Source organism: Labeo rohita, chromosome 3 (assembly GCF_022985175.1).
Source record: "Labeo rohita strain BAU-BD-2019 chromosome 3, IGBB_LRoh.1.0, whole genome shotgun sequence".
In the NCBI taxonomy this organism is placed as follows: Eukaryota; Metazoa; Chordata; class Actinopteri; order Cypriniformes; family Cyprinidae; genus Labeo; species Labeo rohita.
Window position 1 is genome coordinate 37,428,059 of NC_066871.1, and position 23,787 is coordinate 37,451,845.

Genomic DNA, 23,787 nt, shown 5'->3' on the forward strand with positions numbered 1-23,787 from the left:
TTTCAGGAGGCAGAGTACAGAGAAACAGGCAGAGGGTCAATACCGGAAAAGCAGTCCAATGGCATACACAACACAATCGTAATCCAAGCAGCAGAGAGTTTAAGCAGGCAGTGGGTCGAATACTGAAGAAACAGTCCAATAAAGCAAACATAAACATAAACATAAAATCCAGAGAGCAATAGTACACAGGCAGATACAGGGTCAAACCTTAAAGGTAGTCCACACAGTCAAACAATCCAAACAGGGGTAATCCGTAAACACGAAATCCAGGAACAAAGCAAGACGGCAACAGGTAATCAGACAGAGTAATATAAACGTTCGGTAAGGCAGGTGAAACTGGCAATATTTCACACTGGAGAAGCACATGGTGATTGCTTAAGTAGTGCCAAACAGGAAGTGGAAGTAGAAGCAGCAGAGGGAGCGTACACTCAGTACTCGGGTGAGGGCTCCCTCTGCTGGCGTGGCGTTACAATTGCACAAGAAAGTTTTCTACAGCTGCAGAAATAATTACCAAGTGATGAACAGAAGAGGAGCAACAATGAAATCCTGTGTTGAAGAACCATTTCAGTTCCTACCAACAAGAAAAATAAGCAATTACACATTCATTAACATGCATATATCTATTTTAAGAATCTAAAACTGACATTTGCTAGCAAACTCCCAGGTCAAACTTCAGCTGTGACTGCTTATAGTTTTCATTTGGCTCTTTTAAAGGGTTGCAGCTCTTTGAAAACCACATGAATGGTGTTACGCAAGACTATGGCAAACAAAATGGACCCAGGTAATATCTGAACCATCTATGTCAGTTAAATTTGATCCTATATTCAGTGGTGGACGAAGTACACAATTTGAGTACTCGAGTAAAAGTACAGATACGTATAATAAAATATTACTCCAGTAAAAGTAAAAGTGCTCCTCTTTCAATTTTACTCGAGTGAAAGTACAAAAGTACCCGATTTTTTATGTACTTAAGTAAAAAAGTACTGATAGATTTATTTTGCAATTTTATATAGGCAGCACATTTTTTTATAATCCTACTGTTGTTGATATGGACTATGTTGACGAGAGTGATGTAGTAATATTCAATGTGAAGCTTACACAGCAATGTACCTGAGAGAAAACAGATTTGACCATCATATTTTCAACAGTAAGAAAAAAGTGTGAACAAGTAAAGCTTGTTTTGCATAACATCACAGTTATATATGACTTGAGAATAAGGACTGAAGTTAACAAGAACATTTTAAGGAAAATATAATTATATTATCATAATGATTTTTTCCTTTCAAATATTGTCCATGTAAAAACACCCCTGGCCAAATGCCCCCAGAGGGCATCACTTCCCACTTCAATAATTACTGTAGTTACCATGTTCTGAACATCACATCCTTTCTTTTTCCCTCGGATGTAATCTATCTAGGTGGTTGAATAAAAATATGTGGACTTTATATCTAAAAAATTATCTCAACTTAGCACCAGCAAGCAGCTACACAGTTAGCATCAGCTAACAATATTTACTTATTTTCAGTATGGTTGAATAAACATTCATATCTGTCTACTTCAGCTGATCCAAACAATATAAAAATGTATACTGTTGCTAAACAATATAAAAACAGACGTCACGTAGCGCTACATGCGTAGCATTTTAATAAAACTGCTAACGTTACATCAGGGAGGAATATGAACGTGCATGAGTTATTTTATTTAAGCCGTTTTTGAATTCAAGCATTTCAGTACGCTTAAACAGATCACCTTAAACAACGGACAGCTTTGACCTAAATATGATTTTCAGTTATAATAATTAATCCTAAAATTCGACATTAGTAACTTACTTTTCGCAGCATCAGTCGCGCGCGCGCACAAGATCTCCCGGTTCTTACTTGTGAATTCAGTTGACTGGAGACTCGCTCTAAACGGATCATTTGAATCAGTGAGTTGTCGACTCGAGAACAGCTGCAATCGGATCATTCCAATTCGTGAATGAATCCTTTGGTGCGATTGGCGAATCAGATTAACAGGTTCATTGAAAAGAATCAGTTTGTTCATGAATCAGACACCGCTTGTGCGTCTCAGAGCATGTGATATATTATAAGAGGTAACGATATGTTTATGAAATGTAGTGAAGTAAAAAGTACGATCTTACGCTTTGGAATGTAATGAAGTAAAAGTGAAAGTTACTCAAAATAAAAGTACTCCAGTAAAGTACAGATACTTGAAAAATGTACTTAAGTACAGTAACGAATTACAACTACTTCGTTACTGCCCACCACTGCCTATATTTTGTGTAAGCTTGTCTTGTGACTACACATGATTTTGTAAGATCTCAGCATTTAGTTTATTCAGTTTAAACATCACAAGAGAGCACTAATTACTTGCTGGGACAGTCAAACAAGAGGCCATTCTATGTTTCAAAGGCACAGGAGGCCATACATGAAAACAGTCACTGCACATGAACTCTTCCACTAGGGTTTTAATTATGTTTGATGATGTAGAGAGAGACAACAGCACATTAATAAAGGGACAGCCTCACTTTATATTGTCCTAAAGAACAAGGCAGCCCTATCGTATATTGTTTTCATACCATCCTGACACATTCATTAGATTTATGATGAACTAGAGTTTCACTAATTACAAATAATAAACCCACAAAAGTTTCCTCTAGGTTTCCGGTTTCCCCCCACAAGTTCATAGGAGTTAATTTGTGTGTGTGTGTGTGGCCTGCGGTCCCCACAATGAAAAAAAAAAATGATTAAAAATAGTAAATGATGTTTATCTGAAAATTTAACAATGCAAACATGTTTAGGGGTAGGTTTAGGGTTAGGGTTGGGTTAGGGGATAGACAATATTGTTTACTCAGTATAAAAACTATAGAAGTCTATGGAAAGTCCCCACAATTCACAAAAACAAACATGTGTGTGTGTGTGTGTGTGTGTGTGTGTTGGCCCTGTGATGAACTGACCATCCGTACAGGGTGTTTCCTGAGGCTAGACCACGAATCTGGGTGGATCTTTGTGAAACGGTCTGAATTGTATTTATATTGTATTATTTATAATTATATCAATGTGGGCTTTTGAATAAATGAACAATCCCAATTAGGGTGCCAACATCGAAAAGAAAAGATATATCAAAAAAGGAATGCTCCCTAACTGGTGTAACTGAGTCAGACATACTAATACAACAACAAAAAAAAAAAAAAAAAAAAAAAAAAAATCAGCTTCAGTCATTTCTGTTTAATAAAAGAATAATGTTTTTGTGTAATGTTTTTGTTGATTTTCTTAGCCTACAGACTTTTCACTTAATTTTTTTAAAGCAATATTTAAACGACATACAGTGGGTACGGAAAGTATTCAGACCCCCTTAAATTTTTCACTCTTTGTTATATTGCAGCCATTTGCTAAAATCAATTATGTTCATTTTTTTTCCTCATTAATGTACACACAGCACCCCATATTGACAGAAAAACACAGAATTGTTGACATTTTTGCAGATTTATTAAAAAAGAAAAACTGAAATATCACATGGTCCTAAGTATTCAGACGCTTTGCTCAGTATTTAGTAGAAGCACCCTTTTGATCTAATACAGCCATGAGTCTTTTTGGGAAAGATGCAACAAGTTTTTCACACCTGGATTTGGGGATCCTCTGCCATTCCTCCTTGCAGATCCTCTCCAGTTCTGTCAGGTTGGTTGGTAAACGTTGGTGGACAGCCATTTTTAGGTCTCTCCAGAGATGCTCAATTGGGTTTAAGTCAGGGCTCTGGCTGGACCATTCAAGAACAGTCACGGAGTTGTTGTGAAGCCACTCCTTCGTTATTTTAGCTGTGTGCTTAGGGTCATTGTCTTGTTGGAAGGTAAACCTTTGGCCCAGTCTGAGGTCCTGAGCAGTCTGGAGAAGGTTTTCGTCCAGGATATCCCTGTACTTGGCCGTGTTCATCTTTCCCTCGATTGCAACCAGTCGTCCTGTCCCTGCAGCTGAAAAACACCCCCACAGCATGATGCTGCCACCACCATGCTTCACTGTTGGGACTGTATTGGACAGGTGATGAGCAGTGCCTGGTTTTCTCCACACATACCGCTTAGAATTAAGGCCAAAAAGTTCTATCTTGGTCTCATCAGACCAGAGAATCTTATTTCTCACCATCTTGGAGTCCTTCAGGTGGGCTTTCATGTGTCTTGCACTGAGGAGAGGCTTCCGTCGGGCCACTCTGCCATAAAGCCCCGACTGGTGGAGGGCTGCAGTGATGGTTGACTTTCTACAACTTTCTCCCATCTCCCGACTGCATCTCTGGAGCTCAGCCACAGTGATCTTTGGGTTCTTCTTTACCTCTCTCACCAAGGCTCTTCTCCCCCGATAGCTCAGTTTGGCCGGACGGCCAGCTCTAGGAAGGGTTCTGGTCATCCCAAACGTCTTCCATTTAAGGATTATGGAGGCCACTGTGCTCTTAGGAACCTTAAGTGCAGCAGAAATGTTTTTGTAACCTTGGCCAGATCTGTGCCTTGTCACAATTCTGTCTCTGAGCTCTTCAGGCAGTTCCTTTGACCTCATGATTCTCATTTGCTCTGACATGCACTGTGAGCTGTAAAGTCTTATATAGACAGGTGTGTGGCTTTCCTAATCAAGTCCAGTCAGTATAATCAAACACAGCTGGACTCAAATGAAGGTGTAGAACCATCTCAAGGATGATCAGAAGAAATGGACAGCATCTGAGTTCAGTATATGAGTGTCACAGCAAAGGGTCTGAATACTTAGGACCATGTGATATTTCAGTTTTTCTTTTTTAATAAATCTGCAAAAATGTCAACAATTCTGTGTTTTTTCTGTCAATATGGGGTGCTGTGTGTACATTAATGAGGAAAAAAAATGAACTTAAATGATTTTAGCAAATGGCTGCAATATAACAAAGAGCGAAAAATTTAAGGGGGTCTGAATACTTTCCGTACCCACTGTATGCTAATGTGTTAATGTACTATTTACTAATTAATAAGTAAATACTTGTCTGTTTCATTAAAGGGGTCATCGGATGCTAAGTTCACTTTTTCATGTTGTTTGAACATTATTGTGTGTTGGCAGTGTATGTACAAATCTACCCTATAATGATAAAAATCCATGCAGTGGTTTTTAATTAATCTGTAAAAATAATATCCTCTTTTTCAAATCTCAAATGCCTGTCGGTGTGCCGTCACACCGACAGATGCCGCTCCCACAATAGTTGATTGACATGAGCTCTTACCTTAGACCATCTGTCACAGTCCAGTAACTTTCCATGTTTTGATGCAAGAGCAGGGATGTAAGTTAGACAGGAATATCTCCGATTGAGCGATTGAGGTGTTGTGTTGCTGGATGTAATAATGAACATAGTGGTCGTCATTTACTCCCAACATCTGAGCCGCTGAAGATGCAGTGGATTACATTTGTTTGTGAAGGGAATGCGCCTCCCAATGTACATATATCCGTCTATGTTTCATTCATGATCCAGCTTCACTTACAGCAGAAGTGAGTATAAGCGTTTTTTTATGAATCTTTGCGATGGCCTTTTCTTATAACGTGGTAGTTAGCAAGTTTAGTGGCTAAACGCGGCTAAATGCAGCTAATGTAAACAAGACCGTCTTTCCACAGAGAGAAGAGAGGGGCTGATTTTGGCAAGGTAAAAAGGGTGTTGTTTTACAAAACAATTGAGAATTTTTAATCAAAGTATATTAGAGACTTTTCATTAAGACCCTAAAGAATCATTTCAACTTGTGGAAAATGGGCATCCGATGACCCCTTTAATGTTTTTGAAGCACTGAACCTACACTCTTGCAAATGAATAAAAAAAACTTATGAATAAAAAAAAAGAAATCTGTCTGTTTAGTATTTAAACTTTTAATTTAAAATATGTCATGTAAACACTTAAGCCTGGTGGGACAGGTGAGGGCGAAAGGTGAACCACCCCTCACATCTCTGACAGAGGCCCAACATTTGCTACACGCCTGGGTGGCCCTTATGTCCTTGTGACCCTACAGAGACAAGCAGTTTAGGGAATGGAATGATGGATGGAAACCCACAATAAAAAAAATACAGAAAAAAATAGCACTGAGTCTCCTCTGTGACCACAGGACATTGATTTTTGTGAGAGAATGTCAAAAGTGTTGGCTCCCCCTATATTATATATATATATTATATACACATATATACATTTCTTTCTGGCTACTTTGTTTAGGTTTCTGTGTAAGTACTGGTACTTCTTCTGATTGGGCTGAGGCTGGAATTTAGCAAGTTTGAAGTAAAAGTAATTGATGGATGTATAATATGTGTCAGGAGCATTCACTCAGTATCATTATCACATTTTCGAGATGGCTTTTAGCTGGTTTTGCATCTGAGCTCTTCATATATACACATGTATACATATATGTATATATATTATATATATATATAATATTTTGATATATTTAAAAATAGTTTTCAATATGGCCAAAAATACATTTGCTATTTGCATTAGCTTTTTTTTGTATATTTTCGAAGATATATTTATACTTTTAAAATATATTTTCAAAAAAAAAAAATGGATTTGCTAAAAATATGTTTCAAAATATATTTCATGAATGTTTTCTACCCATATATTTTTAAAATATAATTAAAATGTATAATGTATATAATGTTTATATATTTTTTTAAAATGTATTTAAAATATATTTTGCCCTCTATATATTGTAATCTAAGAAAATGCATTCATATATGTCACATCTGAAGAAAAACTTGTCTATAATATGTGTGAACATATAAAACATTTGAATAATCTTCAAGGAACATCATTTAAAATGCTCCAAAACTGTAATGTTGCGATATATAAAAATCATTATTAAATCATTATAAACTTACCTTTGATCATTAGTCGGCCATCCACATTTGTATTTAAATATATTTTATACTTCAAAAATATGTTTCATTGAGCTTCACTGTTTGCAACATATATTTAGCATATTTCAAAAATATTTTGGGAACAACAATTATTTTTTGCCATATGGGACTGACGGCACCAAGAACACAAGTTATTTGAAACCCCCTTTTAACTAATTAACAATAGGCCCATACAGATGCGTAGCAAATTCCCAAATGAGATGCAGTAGATTTGCATTTTTAGATGACAAATGCAACGTTACTTCCTTTTATTAGCGCGTGGGTGTTGTTTTAATACAGACCGCCAGAGAGCAGCCGAAGGGTTTAATTCATCCTGAAAGCAACGAAGAAGAGTTTCAGTCAGCTGTTGTGTTGAGGAACTGCAAACAATCATTTAAACTTTGTTGAGTTACAAGAGTAGAATTTATAAAAATATATTTTGTAAAGCAAACACTGTTTCTGAGTCACTTCAGTAGAAAATTTCAAATATTTAAAAACGTTTCTGCGATATCCTCAGCTAACTTAGCATAAAAGCTAACTAGCGTTACATGAGAAAAACAGTTCAATGAAGTTGTGGCAGGGCTGAAAAATCAGAAAGAAATGAACAGAAAAAGAGCCCTGATCGCAGACACGTTCTGTTTAACGAAGAAACGCAAATGTGCAGTTGACAGTGTTAGCGAAGACAGTCAAGGTAAGAACTTTTATCGTATCTATAATTTAACCTCATTTTGCGTTTAAAACCATTAATAAATAAAACAAAAATAACACATTTAACATTAAAGTATTAGACTGATACATCATGATGTTTTCTAATTTTATGAAAACGTCGCATAAAGTAGACGTAACGTTTCAAAAGTCCTCCTTAAAATTCTGTTTTAGTCAATATATTGATATAAATGCAATGCATGCATTGAATTTTATACGTTATTATTTTCTGATTATGTACATTTTATTACTTCATCCTACCTCGTTTTGTGAAAAATTAAAATATGGATTAAACAAAAATACAATATTCATTTAACTTACGTTTAGTCTTTCTCAAATTGATTAAGCAAAATTAACATAAAATGTACGAACCAATCTGTAAGTCAGTAATGATAATTCTAATGGCTTTGCAAGCATCTTAAATCACGTAAATAAATGACTATACATATACTTGCTACTGTAGGCCTTAAAATACTACACTCTACAATATGTAATGGCTACAATCTGCTACAGCTCTATACACAAATGAGTGCCAGTAGAGTTAGACAATAACCGTGCTGTATGGTGTTTGTTCAGCAGATGGAGGTGCTGATATCAAGTCAAACTTGCAGTACCTCATGACACTGTTTTCACGCAAGCTCTTCAACGATACCCTCCCACCAGTGGTCTTAAAACACCAGCTCTACAGTTTACACAATGATAAAACCCTAGTGGACAAGCAGGTGGTAAGATCGGATTGCGTTACCTGTATTAAAATAAAATAATAATTAAAAAAAAAAAAAAAAAAACACTTTATAATAACCTTAATGCATTCAAAAGCTGTGGTCTTCTCTTTTCCTCATCAGAATGAGTTGAGGGAAAATGGTGATCTGTTGATGTTCCAGCTGGGGTTTGACTCTGAGGCCTTTGCTTTGGTGTTTGCTGAAGACTACAAAGCCAAAGTCCTGCAGGGGGAAGATGGCAGAAAAACGCTGGGAACTGTCGAGAAATTTCTGGCCAAACTACTTCCCAACTGCTCCGATTTAAGTTTCAACAAAGAAAAATGCTTAAAGAGTTCCTCTTTACAGACTCCGAGATAACGTAAGGACCAGAACAGTACAGAAATGTATGTTGTTCATTGTCTCTGGTACTAAGATGCTTTTGGACTTGCAGGCAGCTGGTGAAATCAGGCGTCCTCACAGTGAGGGATGCAGGCAGCTGGTGGCTTTCGATCCCAAACTCTGGCAAATTCATTAAGTACTTCATTAAGGGTAGGTGTTTCCTCCAAGACTCATGTTCAGTGGTTTTCCGTTTGCTACTGTTTAATATCTGATCTTTTTTTCAAACAGGACGCAAAGCTGTTCTCGGCATGGTTAGGAAATCCAAATATGGTGAAATCCTCAAGACTGAATTGGAGGGACGCCCCACGACTTCCCAGGTCAAATTCCAGATGAAGTATCACGTCCATGATATAATTGGAGCAGAGTTAGTAGAATGGTAAGAAGTACAATATAATTGAATAGATTTGAGTTGTAATTGTAAGGACAAGGTCTGATGTCTAAAATGTGATCTTTTTGTAGCATACAGACAACATCAGGGACATTATTACGATACGTGGATGGAAACTAACAGCTCCACTCACTTGTCTTGAATTGTACAGAATTGAACTGTGTAATGTATTTATTGCCATATTCTTTTGGCTACGAACAACAGAATCAACTGTGCACAATATATATAATAAAATTTTTGCCAAATTTCAGTGTCAAATGGACGTCTGACTGTCTTAGCCACTAGTTAAGTCACTATCATTTATATAGTGCTTTTAACAATGCAAATTGTGTCAAAGCAGGTCATTTGTAACTCTAATGAGAGCAGTCTCAAGTTCTATAATATAGTCTAAATCGAGGTGCCCACCCCTGTTCCTGGAGATTGACCTTCCTGCAGAGTTTATTTCCAACCCTGATCAAATACACCTATCTGTAATTATCAAGTGCTCCTTCAGATCCTAATTAGCTGGTTCAGGTGCGTTTGATCAGGGTTGGAGCTGAACTCTGCAGGAAGGTAGTTCTCCAGGAACGGGGTTGAGCACCCCTGGTCTAAATCCTAACTGGAAATCCTCACAGATACCATTTTTCTCTAAGAAGGAACATAATTGGATGATACTACTTTTTGTAATATCTTTGACAGAAAAAGTATATATACATACATATATGTATATATATTATATATATATATAATATTTTGATATATTTAAAAATAGTTTTCAATATGGCCAAAAATACATTTGCTATTTGCATTAGCTTTTTTTTGTATATTTTCGAAGATATATTTATACTTTTAAAATATATTTTCAAAAAAAAAAAATGGATTTGCTAAAAATATGTTTCAAAATATATTTCATGAATGTTTTCTACCCATATATTTTTAAAATATAATTAAAATGTATAATGTATATAATGTTTATATATTTTTTTAAAATGTATTTAAAATATATTTTGCCCTCTATATATTGTAATCTAAGAAAATGCATTCATATATGTCACATCTGAAGAAAAACTTGTCTATAATATGTGTGAACATATAAAACATTTGAATAATCTTCAAGGAACATCATTTAAAATGCTCCAAAACTGTAATGTTGCGATATATAAAAATCATTATTAAATCATTATAAACTTACCTTTGATCATTAGTCGGCCATCCACATTTGTATTTAAATATATTTTATACTTCAAAAATATGTTTCATTGAGCTTCACTGTTTGCAACATATATTTAGCATATTTCAAAAATATTTTGGGAACAACAATTATTTTTTGCCATATGGGACTGACGGCACCAAGAACACAAGTTATTTGAAACCCCTTTTAACTAATTAACAATAGGCCCATACAGATGCGTAGCAAATTCCCAAATGAGATGCAGTAGATTTGCATTTTTAGATGACAAATGCAACGTTACTTCCTTTTATTAGCGCGTGGGTGTTGTTTTAATACAGACCGCCAGAGAGCAGCCGAAGGGTTTAATTCATCCTGAAAGCAACGAAGAAGAGTTTCAGTCAGCTGTTGTGTTGAGGAACTGCAAACAATCATTTAAACTTTGTTGAGTTACAAGAGTAGAATTTATAAAAATATATTTTGTAAAGCAAACACTGTTTCTGAGTCACTTCAGTAGAAAATTTCAAATATTTAAAAACGTTTCTGCGATATCCTCAGCTAACTTAGCATAAAAGCTAACTAGCGTTACATGAGAAAAACAGTTCAATGAAGTTGTGGCAGGGCTGAAAAATCAGAAAGAAATGAACAGAAAAAGAGCCCTGATCGCAGACACGTTCTGTTTAACGAAGAAACGCAAATGTGCAGTTGACAGTGTTAGCGAAGACAGTCAAGGTAAGAACTTTTATCGTATCTATAATTTAACCTCATTTTGCGTTTAAAACCATTAATAAATAAAACAAAAATAACACATTTAACATTAAAGTATTAGACTGATACATCATGATGTTTTCTAATTTTATGAAAACGTCGCATAAAGTAGACGTAACGTTTCAAAAGTCCTCCTTAAAATTCTGTTTTAGTCAATATATTGATATAAATGCAATGCATGCATTGAATTTTATACGTTATTATTTTCTGATTATGTACATTTTATTACTTCATCCTACCTCGTTTTGTGAAAAATTAAAATATGGATTAAACAAAAATACAATATTCATTTAACTTACGTTTAGTCTTTCTCAAATTGATTAAGCAAAATTAACATAAAATGTACGAACCAATCTGTAAGTCAGTAATGATAATTCTAATGGCTTTGCAAGCATCTTAAATCACGTAAATAAATGACTATACATATACTTGCTACTGTAGGCCTTAAAATACTACACTCTACAATATGTAATGGCTACAATCTGCTACAGCTCTATACACAAATGAGTGCCAGTAGAGTTAGACAATAACCGTGCTGTATGGTGTTTGTTCAGCAGATGGAGGTGCTGATATCAAGTCAAACTTGCAGTACCTCATGACACTGTTTTCACGCAAGCTCTTCAACGATACCCTCCCACCAGTGGTCTTAAAACACCAGCTCTACAGTTTACACAATGATAAAACCCTAGTGGACAAGCAGGTGGTAAGATCGGATTGCGTTACCTGTATTAAAATAAAATAATAATTAAAAAAAAAAAACACTTTATAATAACCTTAATGCATTCAAAAGCTGTGGTCTTCTCTTTTCCTCATCAGAATGAGTTGAGGGAAAATGGTGATCTGTTGATGTTCCAGCTGGGGTTTGACTCTGAGGCCTTTGCTTTGGTGTTTGCTGAAGACTACAAAGCCAAAGTCCTGCAGGGGGAAGATGGCAGAAAAACGCTGGGAACTGTCGAGAAATTTCTGGCCAAACTACTTCCCAACTGCTCCGATTTAAGTTTCAACAAAGAAAAAATGCTTAAAGAGTTCCTCTTTACAGACTCCGAGATAACGTAAGGACCAGAACAGTACAGAAATGTATGTTGTTCATTGTCTCTGGTACTAAGATGCTTTTGGACTTGCAGGCAGCTGGTGAAATCAGGCGTCCTCACAGTGAGGGATGCAGGCAGCTGGTGGCTTTCGATCCCAAACTCTGGCAAATTCATTAAGTACTTCATTAAGGGTAGGTGTTTCCTCCAAGACTCATGTTCAGTGGTTTTCCGTTTGCTACTGTTTAATATCTGATCTTTTTTTCAAACAGGACGCAAAGCTGTTCTCGGCATGGTTAGGAAATCCAAATATGGTGAAATCCTCAAGACTGAATTGGAGGGACGCCCCACGACTTCCCAGGTCAAATTCCAGATGAAGTATCACGTCCATGATATAATTGGAGCAGAGTTAGTAGAATGGTAAGAAGTACAATATAATTGAATAGATTTGAGTTGTAATTGTAAGGACAAGGTCTGATGTCTAAAATGTGATCTTTTTGTAGCATACAGACAACATCAGGGACATTATTACGATACGTGGATGGAAACTAACAGCTCCACTCACTTGTCTTGAATTGTACAGAATTGAACTGTGTAATGTATTTATTGCCATATTCTTTTGGCTACGAACAACAGAATCAACTGTGCACAATATATATAATAAAATTTTTGCCAAATTTCAGTGTCAAATGGACGTCTGACTGTCTTAGCCACTAGTTAAGTCACTATCATTTATATAGTGCTTTTAACAATGCAAATTGTGTCAAAGCAGGTCATTTGTAACTCTAATGAGAGCAGTCTCAAGTTCTATAATATAGTCTAAATCGAGGTGCCCACCCCTGTTCCTGGAGATTGACCTTCCTGCAGAGTTTATTTCCAACCCTGATCAAATACACCTATCTGTAATTATCAAGTGCTCCTTCAGATCCTAATTAGCTGGTTCAGGTGCGTTTGATCAGGGTTGGAGCTGAACTCTGCAGGAAGGTAGTTCTCCAGGAACGGGGTTGAGCACCCCTGGTCTAAATCCTAACTGGAAATCCTCACAGATACCATTTTTCTCTAAGAAGGAACATAATTGGATGATACTACTTTTTGTAATATCTTTGACAGAAAAAGGAGATTTGAGATTGGTCTATAATTATTTAATTTGTTGGGTTTTTTTTAATGAGCAGCTTGATAACAGCCAGTTTGCAGGTTTTTGGGACATATCCAAATGACAATGACAAATTAATAGTATTCAGATAGGATTTATTACTTCTGGAAGCACCTCTTTATGTTGCTTCAATTGATTTTGGAATTAAAGTAGTTCATACAATCATTACAACTGTACTGTTGGGAAATGTCTGCACCTGCTGATGTTATATTTTTTGTTAACTTAGCCAATATATTTAATAAATACTTGGGGTTGTGTTTGTTTTCATCTAAAAGAGATGAAAAGTAATCACATTTAGCAGTTTTTAAGAGAAAGTAATTTCCTGCCATGCAACATGAAATACCTCTAGTTTTGTTTTTATGTTGCTGCCAATCACGTGGCGTTTACAGCTTAGGTGACTGGCCCAAAAACAACTGTATCCAGAACAGAGTACAAACAGTACCATGCTAAATTGCATTATTTTAGGACTAACCTCACAATCTAATCAATTGCTGAAGGATGAAATTTAGTCCCATGCTTTTTTTTTTTGAATATGCTGCTTTAAGCCATGCATGTTGTTTTAACTATAAATCCTTCCTTATGTGAGCAGCCATCTTTAAAATTTTGTCTTTGAACTTTGTTTTTGAAGTAGCTCTATCCACCTTATACTTCAACGCAGAAGTAAGCCTATGGATGAGATTTCTGGTTCATTAGCTGAAATTTAGGGAAATAAACAGAACGTGATGTAAACGGTAAAACTGTTTACAAAAGAGTTCATAATTAAGAAAATAGATTAAAATAACATGATAAGACACACCAGTTTGCAATATCAAGCAGCAAACCAAGCGATTTTGTACAGCTAAAAAGTGCTAGAAGCGGATGAGGCCGGAAGCCAGACCCATAAAATTTACAAATGGCCGCGCCTATTCTTATGAGAAAAATAAGTTGGATAGTATCGCTGTTAAAACATAACTAGCTGGTGAAGTACATTTACTTATTTTAGAGTTAACATAAGTTATCATGAGCATTGTAAAATTCAAAGTGGATTTCATACCAAATGATACAATGAGCGGCTCATAAATACGAAATTACCTTCACACTGAAGCAGACGCAGCACTGGAAAGTGGCAGAGCTACATAAAGTTTATAAAGACAACAAAACAACTTTAGGGTTTAATCTAAATTTATTGTATTTTATTATCTCTGTAAAACAAATGACATCATGAATACCCCTAAAAACAGGGTTACAATCTGGCTATAACTGCAGATAGAAATCGCTGGATAGGGTGATCACAAATGACGCACATTCTATTGTGCCTCAGGACAGTTCAAGTAAGTATGCAATAGTGTTAAATGTCAGAATACCTTGTACGTGATGTGCTGCTCGAATCAAGACAACTGATTTCAGGATATAAACACATTTGACAGTTACATGTTATTAGTACAGTAAGACGTACAATGTCATTTAAAAGTGATTAATAATAAGGGGAATAAACCGCATTAAGAGAAGACTTACTTCACATGAACTAATTCCTGTAGTGTACGCGCTGACAGTAGTATGTTGCTTTTTGTAACATTAGCAAATATAAAGTGTCAAAAAGAATAAAGTTTCTAAAAGTGTTAAAAAAAAAAAAATTATATATATGGCTGTAGAGGGTGTATTATAAATGCCAAAGAGCATCAAGGTGTTCATATACCGCTAAATTAAGATTGACACTAAATGTCCCATGTGATCCAATAGATATTTTACAAGCAGGATGCTGATATTTGGGGACTGAATCTATTTGGAAATAGATGCATTCTGAGACCTCTTGACATACTGGGACCAACAAAACATTTCCTCGCCATGTTTCACCTCAAAAGAAAAATGGAAATTATACTTTGATTACACAAAATGCAGCCTATTTTTTTGGCTCATATATCTTTGCACTGTGGTATATTATGACATGCAATTATAATTAAACCCATTTTTGCTAATCAAAGTTTTCATTACTGTAAAATACTTTATCACACATGGTCCTCAAAACAGGCTTTATTTTTTAACGCAAAATATGTTTTCTAAAATTTAGGAGCGAAATGTGGCTTGGACATGTTTCCATGCATACTTAGTGTGGCCTTAAATGACAATATAACCCCAAAACAAATGGCAAATAGAAGTTTAAAAATCCATTCAGACACCTCATCCTTCCATTAACAGAACCTCATGTTTCAGGTGTGAGGTAAGCTGACTTCACTATATCTCTTCAAAAAAAAAAATGTGTTAAACCACAAGTCATCTCATTTGCATCACTGTAGCTGACAATTAGCTCTGTTTGCCAAATGGTTGTAGACCTTTAGTGAGTAAAAAGCAACAAATGTGGTGTACGGAGGGCTGCCCCATCCTAATGTAGTGCTATTTGGCAAGATCTTAATTTCTTTCAAACAAAGACTGTAAACAAACATTGCGGGGTTCTCAATGGAAAGAACCAACTTTAGGACACTGTTAACCATCTAAAAGTTAATATCCATTAGTCAAAGGCCGCAGGTCGTCCAATAGTATGCATTTGTCTAAGGAAGATGGGTTTGGGATCAATTTTTTTTACTACATCTATTGATAATATTGATAAAAGTTTTGTGAAGGTATAAAGTTGTACTGGTAATTACAACGGAGGAAGTGAAAAATGAAAACATGGTCTCATTTCTAACTTCTCCCCTTAGAAATACAGTTTGGATCACAGCAATCTTTCCTCAGAACTCTAGAGCAGCAGGCACTTCCTCTTTCTCTTCTTGACAGGGGGAGGGCAGAGCACGGCCCGGATGGCCTCGTCAAACACCGTCTTAAGGCCACGCTGTGTGAGCGCAGAGCACTCCAGATACTTAACAGCCCCTGGGAAACACAACACAAGAGCTTTTTAGACCAAACCGTTTGAAAAATATTTGATTTTAAACATAATGAGTGTGAAATACTCAATTTCCAATCAGAAAGATTAGTAATGTGGGAACAATTTATGTTTTTATCACAAAGTAAAGTGGAATATTTATAACTCGGTGCACTGGACTAAAGTATACTTTCTTTTTGTAGAGACGTGTGCTCTAGAAAGTTTTATCTTTGTCCAACACCTGCACAATTTTTCTCCACAAGATATGACCATGAGTTATGAAGCTTGTCAATGTGGGCATCTGGCTTGCACTCTCCAGTATTTTGTTGTTGTTCCGTCTCTTTTAGTTTTGTTTTCTACTGTGAAAACCATATGTGTACTTTGGGCTTAAAGCCTTAATCTATTATAAAAGCAATCATAAACATATCAAAAGCATTCATTTGTACTATTTGAAATCTTTAAACAAAAATTAACCCTAAAAGTCTAATGAGATCCTGAAAATAATCAGATCCATTAATGGCAATAATGGCAACTTGACTCATAAATGGATAAAAAAAAAAAAAAAAAAAAAGAATCAGCTTTGCAATTCATTTTTTTTTTTAAAAAGTGAAATGATTTATTAATGTCCTCTATTAAAACATGACATGGAGATGTTTTCACGAGGTTTTAAAACATGCGTTGATTCCACCTACCGATCTCTTTGGCCATGGCCAGGCCCTGAGGGTAGGTGATGGGAGTGAGCTTCTTCTCCTTCAGTTTCTCAATAGTGTCCTTATCATCTCTCAGATCAAGCTTGGTTCCTACCAGGATGATTGGAGTGTTTGGACAGTGGTGTCTCACTTCTGGATACCACTGGACACACATAAGACATTGCAAAATTATCAATTCAGAAATGGACATGCAGCTTCAGTCCTGCATGCACCTGAAATAATTATTTCAGGGGGGGGAGAAGAAAAAAAAAAAAAAAAAATTCAGGGTTCGTACAGACACTGTAAAATGAAATTCCAGAACTTTCAAGGACTTTTCAAGCAATATATTTTTGATTTTCAAGGTAAAGTGAAGCACATGCAAAGTATTACTACGATAGTATTACAAAGTATACAACACTTTTCTATAGTAAAACCATGGTTAATTTTCTTAAAGGAACACTCCACTCTCTGGGTCTGGCAGTAGCACGTTTAGCATAGCTTAGCATAGATCATTGAATCCGATTAGACCGTTAGCAGGCGCAATGAGCCGTCAACTCTGCCGGCTACAACTCTGCATCTACACAAACCTAGTGCCAGTCACTTTCAGGCGCTGCATAATATCATTGCGTCTGCTGCACCCATGGTACAGCAGCAAAGTTCCTTGATCATCACGCCGGAACGTGAGTATAGTTCCTAGCCATATCAGCCTAGAAAATCACAACTTTTCATTTTCCGTCAGTCTTAGCACACAATGTAACTACAGAAGAGTCAAGTTTTAAATAGGAAAAATATTGTCATTATACATGGTCATTTTTAAATGAGATGCTATAGGTCTAATCAGATTCAATGATCTATGTTAAGCTATGCTAAAAGTGCTACCGCCAGACCCGGAGATCGGCTGAATGGATTCGAAACGGTAATACTCAACTGTTTAACTCTAGGGGAGTTAGACAATGAGCCTATTTTCAAAAAAAGTGGAGTGTTCCTTTAAGGGATTTGTATTTGTGTATACGTTTTCTTTTTTCTTTGTTTTTATAACTTTACTACCTTGATTGTTTGATGTTTTCTATTGTTTAATCTGCTCCGAAATCCTGATCTGAAACAAATGATTCACCATACGCAATCTGATTGGAGCGCTTCAAAACAGTGTATCATTTTGCGACGCATTGGTTTAACTGATTCAGAGTTTCGAAAAGCTCCATTTCACCCATCACTACGTGCTTTTTAAAATCAGTACAAGCAATGTCGAAATTCGAAAATGAATGTTTTCAAATGTTTTTGTGAACCTTTTAATTTAATCTGGCCTTTGCTAGTAAATCACTTAAAATGAATGATCAAAGTCACAAGTTTGAATCAAACTGTGTGAATCCAGAATAAATGACTCAATTGATTTGGTTCATCTGTTCCTCTTTTCGTACCTTCAGCCATGTTTACACGTTTACTGGCTTAGCTTGCTAGTTTTATGACATTAACTCAAATAAGCAAAAAGTATGATGTTTGTTTTAATTGCGTGAATAGATTGAAAAAAGGTTATTTCATAGATAAATTGCCTTAAAATATTTCAAGCACTTTTCAAGAACTTCTTCAGGAATATTGCTATTTTCAAGGGTTTTCCTGGCCTTACATTTCAAAAAGTCAAATTCAAAAACTTCACTCTAATGTCTGCTAGCTTGGTTCTAGCTTCTACTTTTGAAAAAAAAAAAAAAAAAAAAAAAGCGCACTTACCTTTGCACGAACATTCTCGAAAGAGGCAGGGCTCACAAGGGAGAAGCAGATGAGAAACACGTCCTATGGGATAAAAGCATCCAATGGCAAATTTAGAGGTGCATTTCCAATATTCACAGTCAGAATGTGAAATAACTCAACACAATTCAAATATAGGTACTTTATGCAGTGGTTTTGCTTGCTTATCTGACAGCAATGTCTCAGATCTGACAAGAAGTGCTGTTGTTTAGAAGTGAAAATGTATGTTTGTGCAAAATATGATTATACTTAGAAAAAAAAAAATGAATGCATGACTGTCGGATAATAAGCATTTGTGGCTGTATACATTACCAATATAAAGCTAATGCAGCTGTAAATGGCAAATAATCATCATGCAGTTCTGCGATCTTACCGTCTGTGGATACGACAGGGGACGAAGTCTGTCATAATCCTCCTGTCCTGCTGTATCCCAGAGACCCAGATTCACTGGTTTCCCATCCACCATCACATTTGCAGAGTAATTGTCAAATCTGTCAATTGAAAGGCAATGCAATTCTGAAAGTTAATCACTGAACACCAGGTTAAAGAAGTCCACTTCCAAAACAAAGATTCACAAATAATGTACTCACCCCCTTGTCATCCAAGATGTTCATCTCTTTCTTTCTTCAGTCGCAAAGAAACGATGTTTTTTCAGGACTGCTATGGTGCCCCGATTTTGAACTTCCAAAATGCAGTTTAAATGCAGTTGTAAACGAGTCCAGCTGAGGAAGAAGGGTCTTATCTAGCGAAACGATCAGTAATTTTAATTTTAAAAATAAATAGTTTTTAATCTTAAATGCCCGTTTTGCCTTTCTCTCCCTGAACTCTGTGTATTTCAAAACCTCCAATCATATTTTCTCCCTTAACTTCAAATATCGTTTCAAAAAGTGAACATGCAAAGAAGATCAAACAGCCTTAACAAAAAAGGTAAAACAGTGATATAGGATGATTTTGAAGTTGAGGGAGAACATGAGATGGAAGTTTTTTGACATACCCTAACTCAGTGTTTCCCAACCCTGTTCCTGGAGGCACACCAACACTACACATTTTCCAACACACCTGAATCAACTCATCATCTCGTTAGTAGAGACTCGAGGAACAGAAATATATTGGTCAGATAAGGGAGACATCCAAAATGTGCACTGTTGGTGTGCCTCCAGGAACAGGGTTGGGAAACACTGCCCTAACTGTCATGAACTGGAACAAAAACAGTCCAGGCAAAGTAAGACAAGACGAGCGTTTGATATTAAAAAGTATATAAACTGAATTATTTTTATGAAAATAACCGATTGTTACGTTAGATAAGACCCTTCTTTCTCGGCTGGAATCATTCACAACCGCATTTGGGATCATTTGAAGCCACATTTAAACTCTGGAAGTTCAAAATCGGGCACCATATCAGTCCATTATATGGAGAAAAATGCTGAAATGTTCTCCTCAAAAAACATAACTTCTTTACAACTAAAGAAAGAAAGACATGAACATCTTGGATGACAAGGGGGTGAGTACATATGTAAATCTTTGTTTTGGAAGTGGACTTCTTTAACTGAATGTAAAGTGCTGACTGTAAACAAATGCAGAATTTAAATAAATCAAGAGACTTTTCAGCTTTGTAAAAGTCACAGTCCAAAGCACGTTTTGAATTCAATGTTTAAAGGCTTAGTTCACCCAAAAATGAAAATTCCGTTATTAATTATTCTTCATTCTTCATTCCTCACGTTGCTCCAAACCCATAAGACCATCGTTCATCTTCGGAACACAAATTAAGTTATGTTTTATGAAATCCAAGAGCTATCTGACCCTCCATAGACCGCAAGGGTCCTTCCACATTTAAGGTCCAGAAACATTGTAAGGACATTGTTAATATAGTCTGTGTGACATCAGTGGTTGAACCGTAGTTTTATAAAGCTTCAAGAATACTTTTTGTGCACAAAGAAAACAACTTTCACAACACATTTCAGATGTCATCAAAAATATCTTTTTTTTTCTGAACATGAATGAAGGTCTTTTTGGTTTGGAACAACATGAGGGTGAGTAATTAATGACAGAATTCTCATTTTTGGGTGAACTAACCCTTTAGTTTAAATGTTCACACGAAAATACTTTATTATACATCTCTCTGGAAAACATGATTCTGAACAGCTGAGATACAACATTTCAGTATATTGGATATTTCCTGTTGTTGCTGGCAAAATTATGGTCCTATTCTCATGTGTCCGGTATCACTCTCTCTCTTTCATACCTACACCCTTTAGAATAGCTAATTTACAAATAACAGCATCTTGAGATTTAAAGTGTTTACCGACTTTAATGAAAGGACTTTATTAATCTTAGGTGGGCTTTTTCCTAGATTATTAGGAGTTTGGATGAACAGGGTACCAGGGACATACACACACAAAAATGATGAGAAGGAATTTTAAAAAAGGAGGAAAGGTTACACTGTAGCTAAATAAGTTAGCTAACTATTTTAACTTGCCTGTCTGAAGATTAACAATAAGAATATTTAGATTAATACTGTAATATTGTAGCAATGACCACCTTGATTCTAGCCCAATTGTTTTCTCTTTAAGATAATCTAAAATAAAAACTAAAATAATAATAAATCAGTATATTAAATCGGAATTCACAGTTGCTTGTTCACAGCACAAATTCAAGTGAGAAGTGGAGATACTCACACTGTGGGGATGTATTCTCCAGGAAAGGCATTGGTTGTGTAACTGATCAGCAGGCATGTTTTACCCACAGCTCTGAAATGAAGATAAACACATCACGATAAACACATGGCATGCTACAAGATAGTATCAGTAACCAGAACCACTGAAAAACTAGTCTGGTAAAGCCACTCTATCAAAACAGTTGTCAAATGACTAGCACTTTAGGGCTGAGATTTCCAGAAAGTGACGCATCATGTGCGCGTTACTTTCTCTTGTAACTGAAAGCAGTTTTGAGCATATGCTACATTTGTGAACCTTTATTCTGGTAGACAGTTTTGTAACAACAGCAAATAAAATGTAAATAAATAAATAAAAACATAATAACATATAAAACAGTCAAATGTGTAACATGTAAGTGCTGTAAGTGCTATGATAAATCTTAAAAAATTAATTTTTTAAATTATATAATAAATAAAAAGAACAGAATAGAAAAAAAACGAAAAAGCAAGCTAGTTTTAGAGGCCTTACAGAAAGAGTAGAGAAGCTAGTGTTCTTTTTTTTTTTTTTTTTTAAGAAAACAAGCAGTAAGTAAATGAAGAGTATAAGTCTAAAACGGCAAGTTTTTTTAAAGAATAGAATTAGAATAGAGAGTGCTAGAGTTAGAGGGTGAAATATTACTAATTCTAAAACATCGATTCTATTCAGAGGCCCAAACTGAGCACAAATATGCAATTTGGTGCAGTTGCTGATGCAATTCTGATTGTTTGTAATGTAAAAAAGTATCACAGACTACCAACATAAAATACATATAAATATCAGGTTTCACTCTTTATTTCTCAATAATGTCTTAGTGAGATTATTTAATGCTAAAATGCTCAAAATACTGATGCATCACATTTGATGCTCAGAGATGAAACATAATGCAAGGATGAAGATAAAGTTATAAGTTAGTTATTAAATTAATTATAATAATTATAATAAGTTGCTTTAGTCTAATACATTTTTATCATATTACTGACCTTTTAAATTATCCTTATGTTTACTTTATGAAAATCTTACAGATTTCACTGCAAAAAAACATGTGATTACAACTTGAAGGAGGAAAAAAGTTTAAACTATGAACCAGATGACAGGCATGTAGGGATTGTGTACAAGGGATTGTTTTTTTTAGCAAAGTTTTGATAATGTCATTAATTAAAGGTATAAAGGATCTCAATTGTTTGCTTGGTCCATGTTTATTTGGATCTACGCACCAGACCAACTTGGGTTTAGATTTTGGACATTTGGCGCTGCTCCTTTTCTGTAGAATAGACTTTGTAGAATAATTAAAGGTATCAAATAGTAGGCGTTATAGGGTTAATGAACTAACAGCCCAAAAAATAATTGCTGGCTGATCAAGTACAGCCCAGAACGCATGAATCAGCACGCACTATGAAAGATTGAGCAATGCCTGATGGATTCAGTCTATTATAAAGTACAGATCAAAGTCCTACTCCTACTATGACCTTACTGTACGCCTACTGAAGTGTGAGGCTATCTAGGTCTTTTAAAACTATCAGAAATTCATATTCTGTGTTTGATGTATGGGTTTTTCTTGATTTTAATGCTGATTTCTACTAGAAATTGAATGAATAGGTTGAAGGCAGCACTTAAGTCTGCGTGTACACTTGGCAAGTCAATGAGAAACTCAAATTTAGGTAGTTCAGATAAGCGTTAACAGTGCAATTATTAACTTGGCTAAACAACTTCAATACAAAGAATGCTTAAGATTTGAGCAAATAATGTAGAAACAAACACACAGACTAATGATGTGTGTTTCTATGATATCATCGGGTGTGCTCTGTGGTGCAACTATGGTACAGTGATGATATCATAATACTGGACTGGATGTTATTCCAAGAAACTTCCAACAAACCATTGTATTGTTATGGCATGATATCCACAAAACCATGGTATTCTATTGTGTTAATAAATGCAGATGCCCTATATATTTATACTAATGTTAAATACATTAATACATGGACTTTCTGCATAATATAAGTCTCCATATCTGTTAAATTGTTTGTTTGTTTGTTTGTTCGTTTGTGGGTCAATAACAACACCACGGACCCTATAACGGAGTTATTGTCTTAACACCTACGAAGCTGCTATAAGACACTCTTTTTGACATCACAGGAGTGTTTCGAGTTAGTTAATTAGACCATCAGAAACCTAGTTTTGAAGTCACATGCACTCCGTGCCTCAGATAATGCGCGTGACGTCACACTGGACTCAGAACGCACAGAAGCTCACCGAAATGCAGCCTACGGTTGAGGTTCACTAGGCTTTGAGACACAGCCAGTGAAACAAAGTGAGCCCAGTTATCTTTAAGGTGAGAAAATGTCAGTACAAACTCAGAGACAGTTAAGAGAGAGTAAAGTTACTCACCCGTCCCCGACGACCACACACTTGATGGCCTGCATGACTTTAACTCGATATTCACTCTCCCTCCGCACAAAATGTACCAAGATTAGTCAAATAAACGACGCTGTTTAAAGCAACACTTATTCAGCTGCACAATGTGAGGCTTTTATACAACTACTTTTCTTCCTTCTTTCATTCCCACACACAGGAATGAAGTCGAGTAAGAAAGTTTGAAGCCACCACCCAAGACAGGAAGCGACTACAACAGATTTACAAGCGCACTTCCGCTCGGTCCGAACAA

General features: G+C 35.7%; 3 protein-coding genes across 4 annotated transcripts; 2 read left to right on the forward strand and 1 right to left on the reverse strand.

The window, feature by feature from the left end:
- Nucleotides 1-7,192: 7,192 nt before the first annotated feature.
- Nucleotides 7,193-9,315, forward strand: LOC127163567 (serine/threonine-protein kinase 19-like). Its single transcript, XM_051106849.1, is given in 7 exon segments — nt 7,193-7,563; nt 8,157-8,302; nt 8,423-8,612; nt 8,615-8,657; nt 8,730-8,827; nt 8,906-9,053; nt 9,137-9,315. Coding segments are annotated over 7 exon segments (765 nt in total). The 5' UTR covers nt 7,193-7,472; the 3' UTR covers nt 9,186-9,315.
- A 1,259-nt stretch (nt 9,316-10,574) lies between these two features.
- LOC127163566 (serine/threonine-protein kinase 19-like) lies at nt 10,575-12,690 on the forward strand. Of its 2 annotated transcripts, none has more exons than XM_051106847.1 (6): nt 10,575-10,944; nt 11,535-11,683; nt 11,797-12,032; nt 12,105-12,202; nt 12,281-12,428; nt 12,512-12,690. In XM_051106847.1, the coding sequence occupies exons 1-6, from the start codon at nt 10,854-10,856 to the stop codon at nt 12,558-12,560; spliced, it is 771 nt and encodes a 256-aa protein (XP_050962804.1). In that variant the 5' UTR covers nt 10,575-10,853; the 3' UTR covers nt 12,561-12,690. The 2 variants fall into 2 exon arrangements, with proteins under 2 accessions (XP_050962804.1, XP_050962805.1); XM_051106848.1 differs by having other exon boundaries at nt 11,538-11,683.
- Nucleotides 12,691-14,669: 1,979 nt separating this feature from the next.
- On the reverse strand, nt 14,670-23,764 carry rac1b (Rac family small GTPase 1b). Its single transcript, XM_051105947.1, has 6 exons — nt 23,511-23,764; nt 21,105-21,176; nt 18,803-18,920; nt 18,412-18,474; nt 16,690-16,849; nt 14,670-16,005 (listed from the first exon to the last, which is right to left on the reverse strand). The coding sequence occupies exons 1-6, from the start codon at nt 23,543-23,545 to the stop codon at nt 15,875-15,877; spliced, it is 579 nt and encodes a 192-aa protein (XP_050961904.1). The 5' UTR covers nt 23,546-23,764; the 3' UTR covers nt 14,670-15,874.
- Between the last annotated feature and the right edge of the window lie 23 nt (nt 23,765-23,787).

What these genes read in the sequence shown, in the direction of transcription:
- LOC127163566 (XM_051106847.1), top strand. Translation starts at nt 10,854, where the DNA reads ATGAACAGAAAAAGAGCCCTGATCGCAGACACGTTCTGTTTAACGAAG. An exon ending in TGTTAGCGAAGACAGTCAAG is followed by an intron (nt 10,945 to 11,534) that starts GTAAGAACTTTT and finishes GTGTTTGTTCAG; the next exon opens with CAGATGGAGGTGCTGATATC. An exon ending in CATTAAGTACTTCATTAAGG is followed by an intron (nt 12,203 to 12,280) that starts GTAGGTGTTTCC and finishes TTTTTCAAACAG; the next exon opens with GACGCAAAGCTGTTCTCGGC.
- rac1b (XM_051105947.1), bottom strand. Translation starts at nt 23,545, where the DNA reads ATGCAGGCCATCAAGTGTGTGGTCGTCGGGGACGG. An exon ending in TGTGTGGTCGTCGGGGACGG is followed by an intron (nt 21,177 to 23,510) that starts GTGAGTAACTTT and finishes TCTTCATTTCAG; the next exon opens with AGCTGTGGGTAAAACATGCC. An exon ending in CCCTGTCGTATCCACAGACG is followed by an intron (nt 18,475 to 18,802) that starts GTAAGATCGCAG and finishes TTTATCCCATAG; the next exon opens with GACGTGTTTCTCATCTGCTT.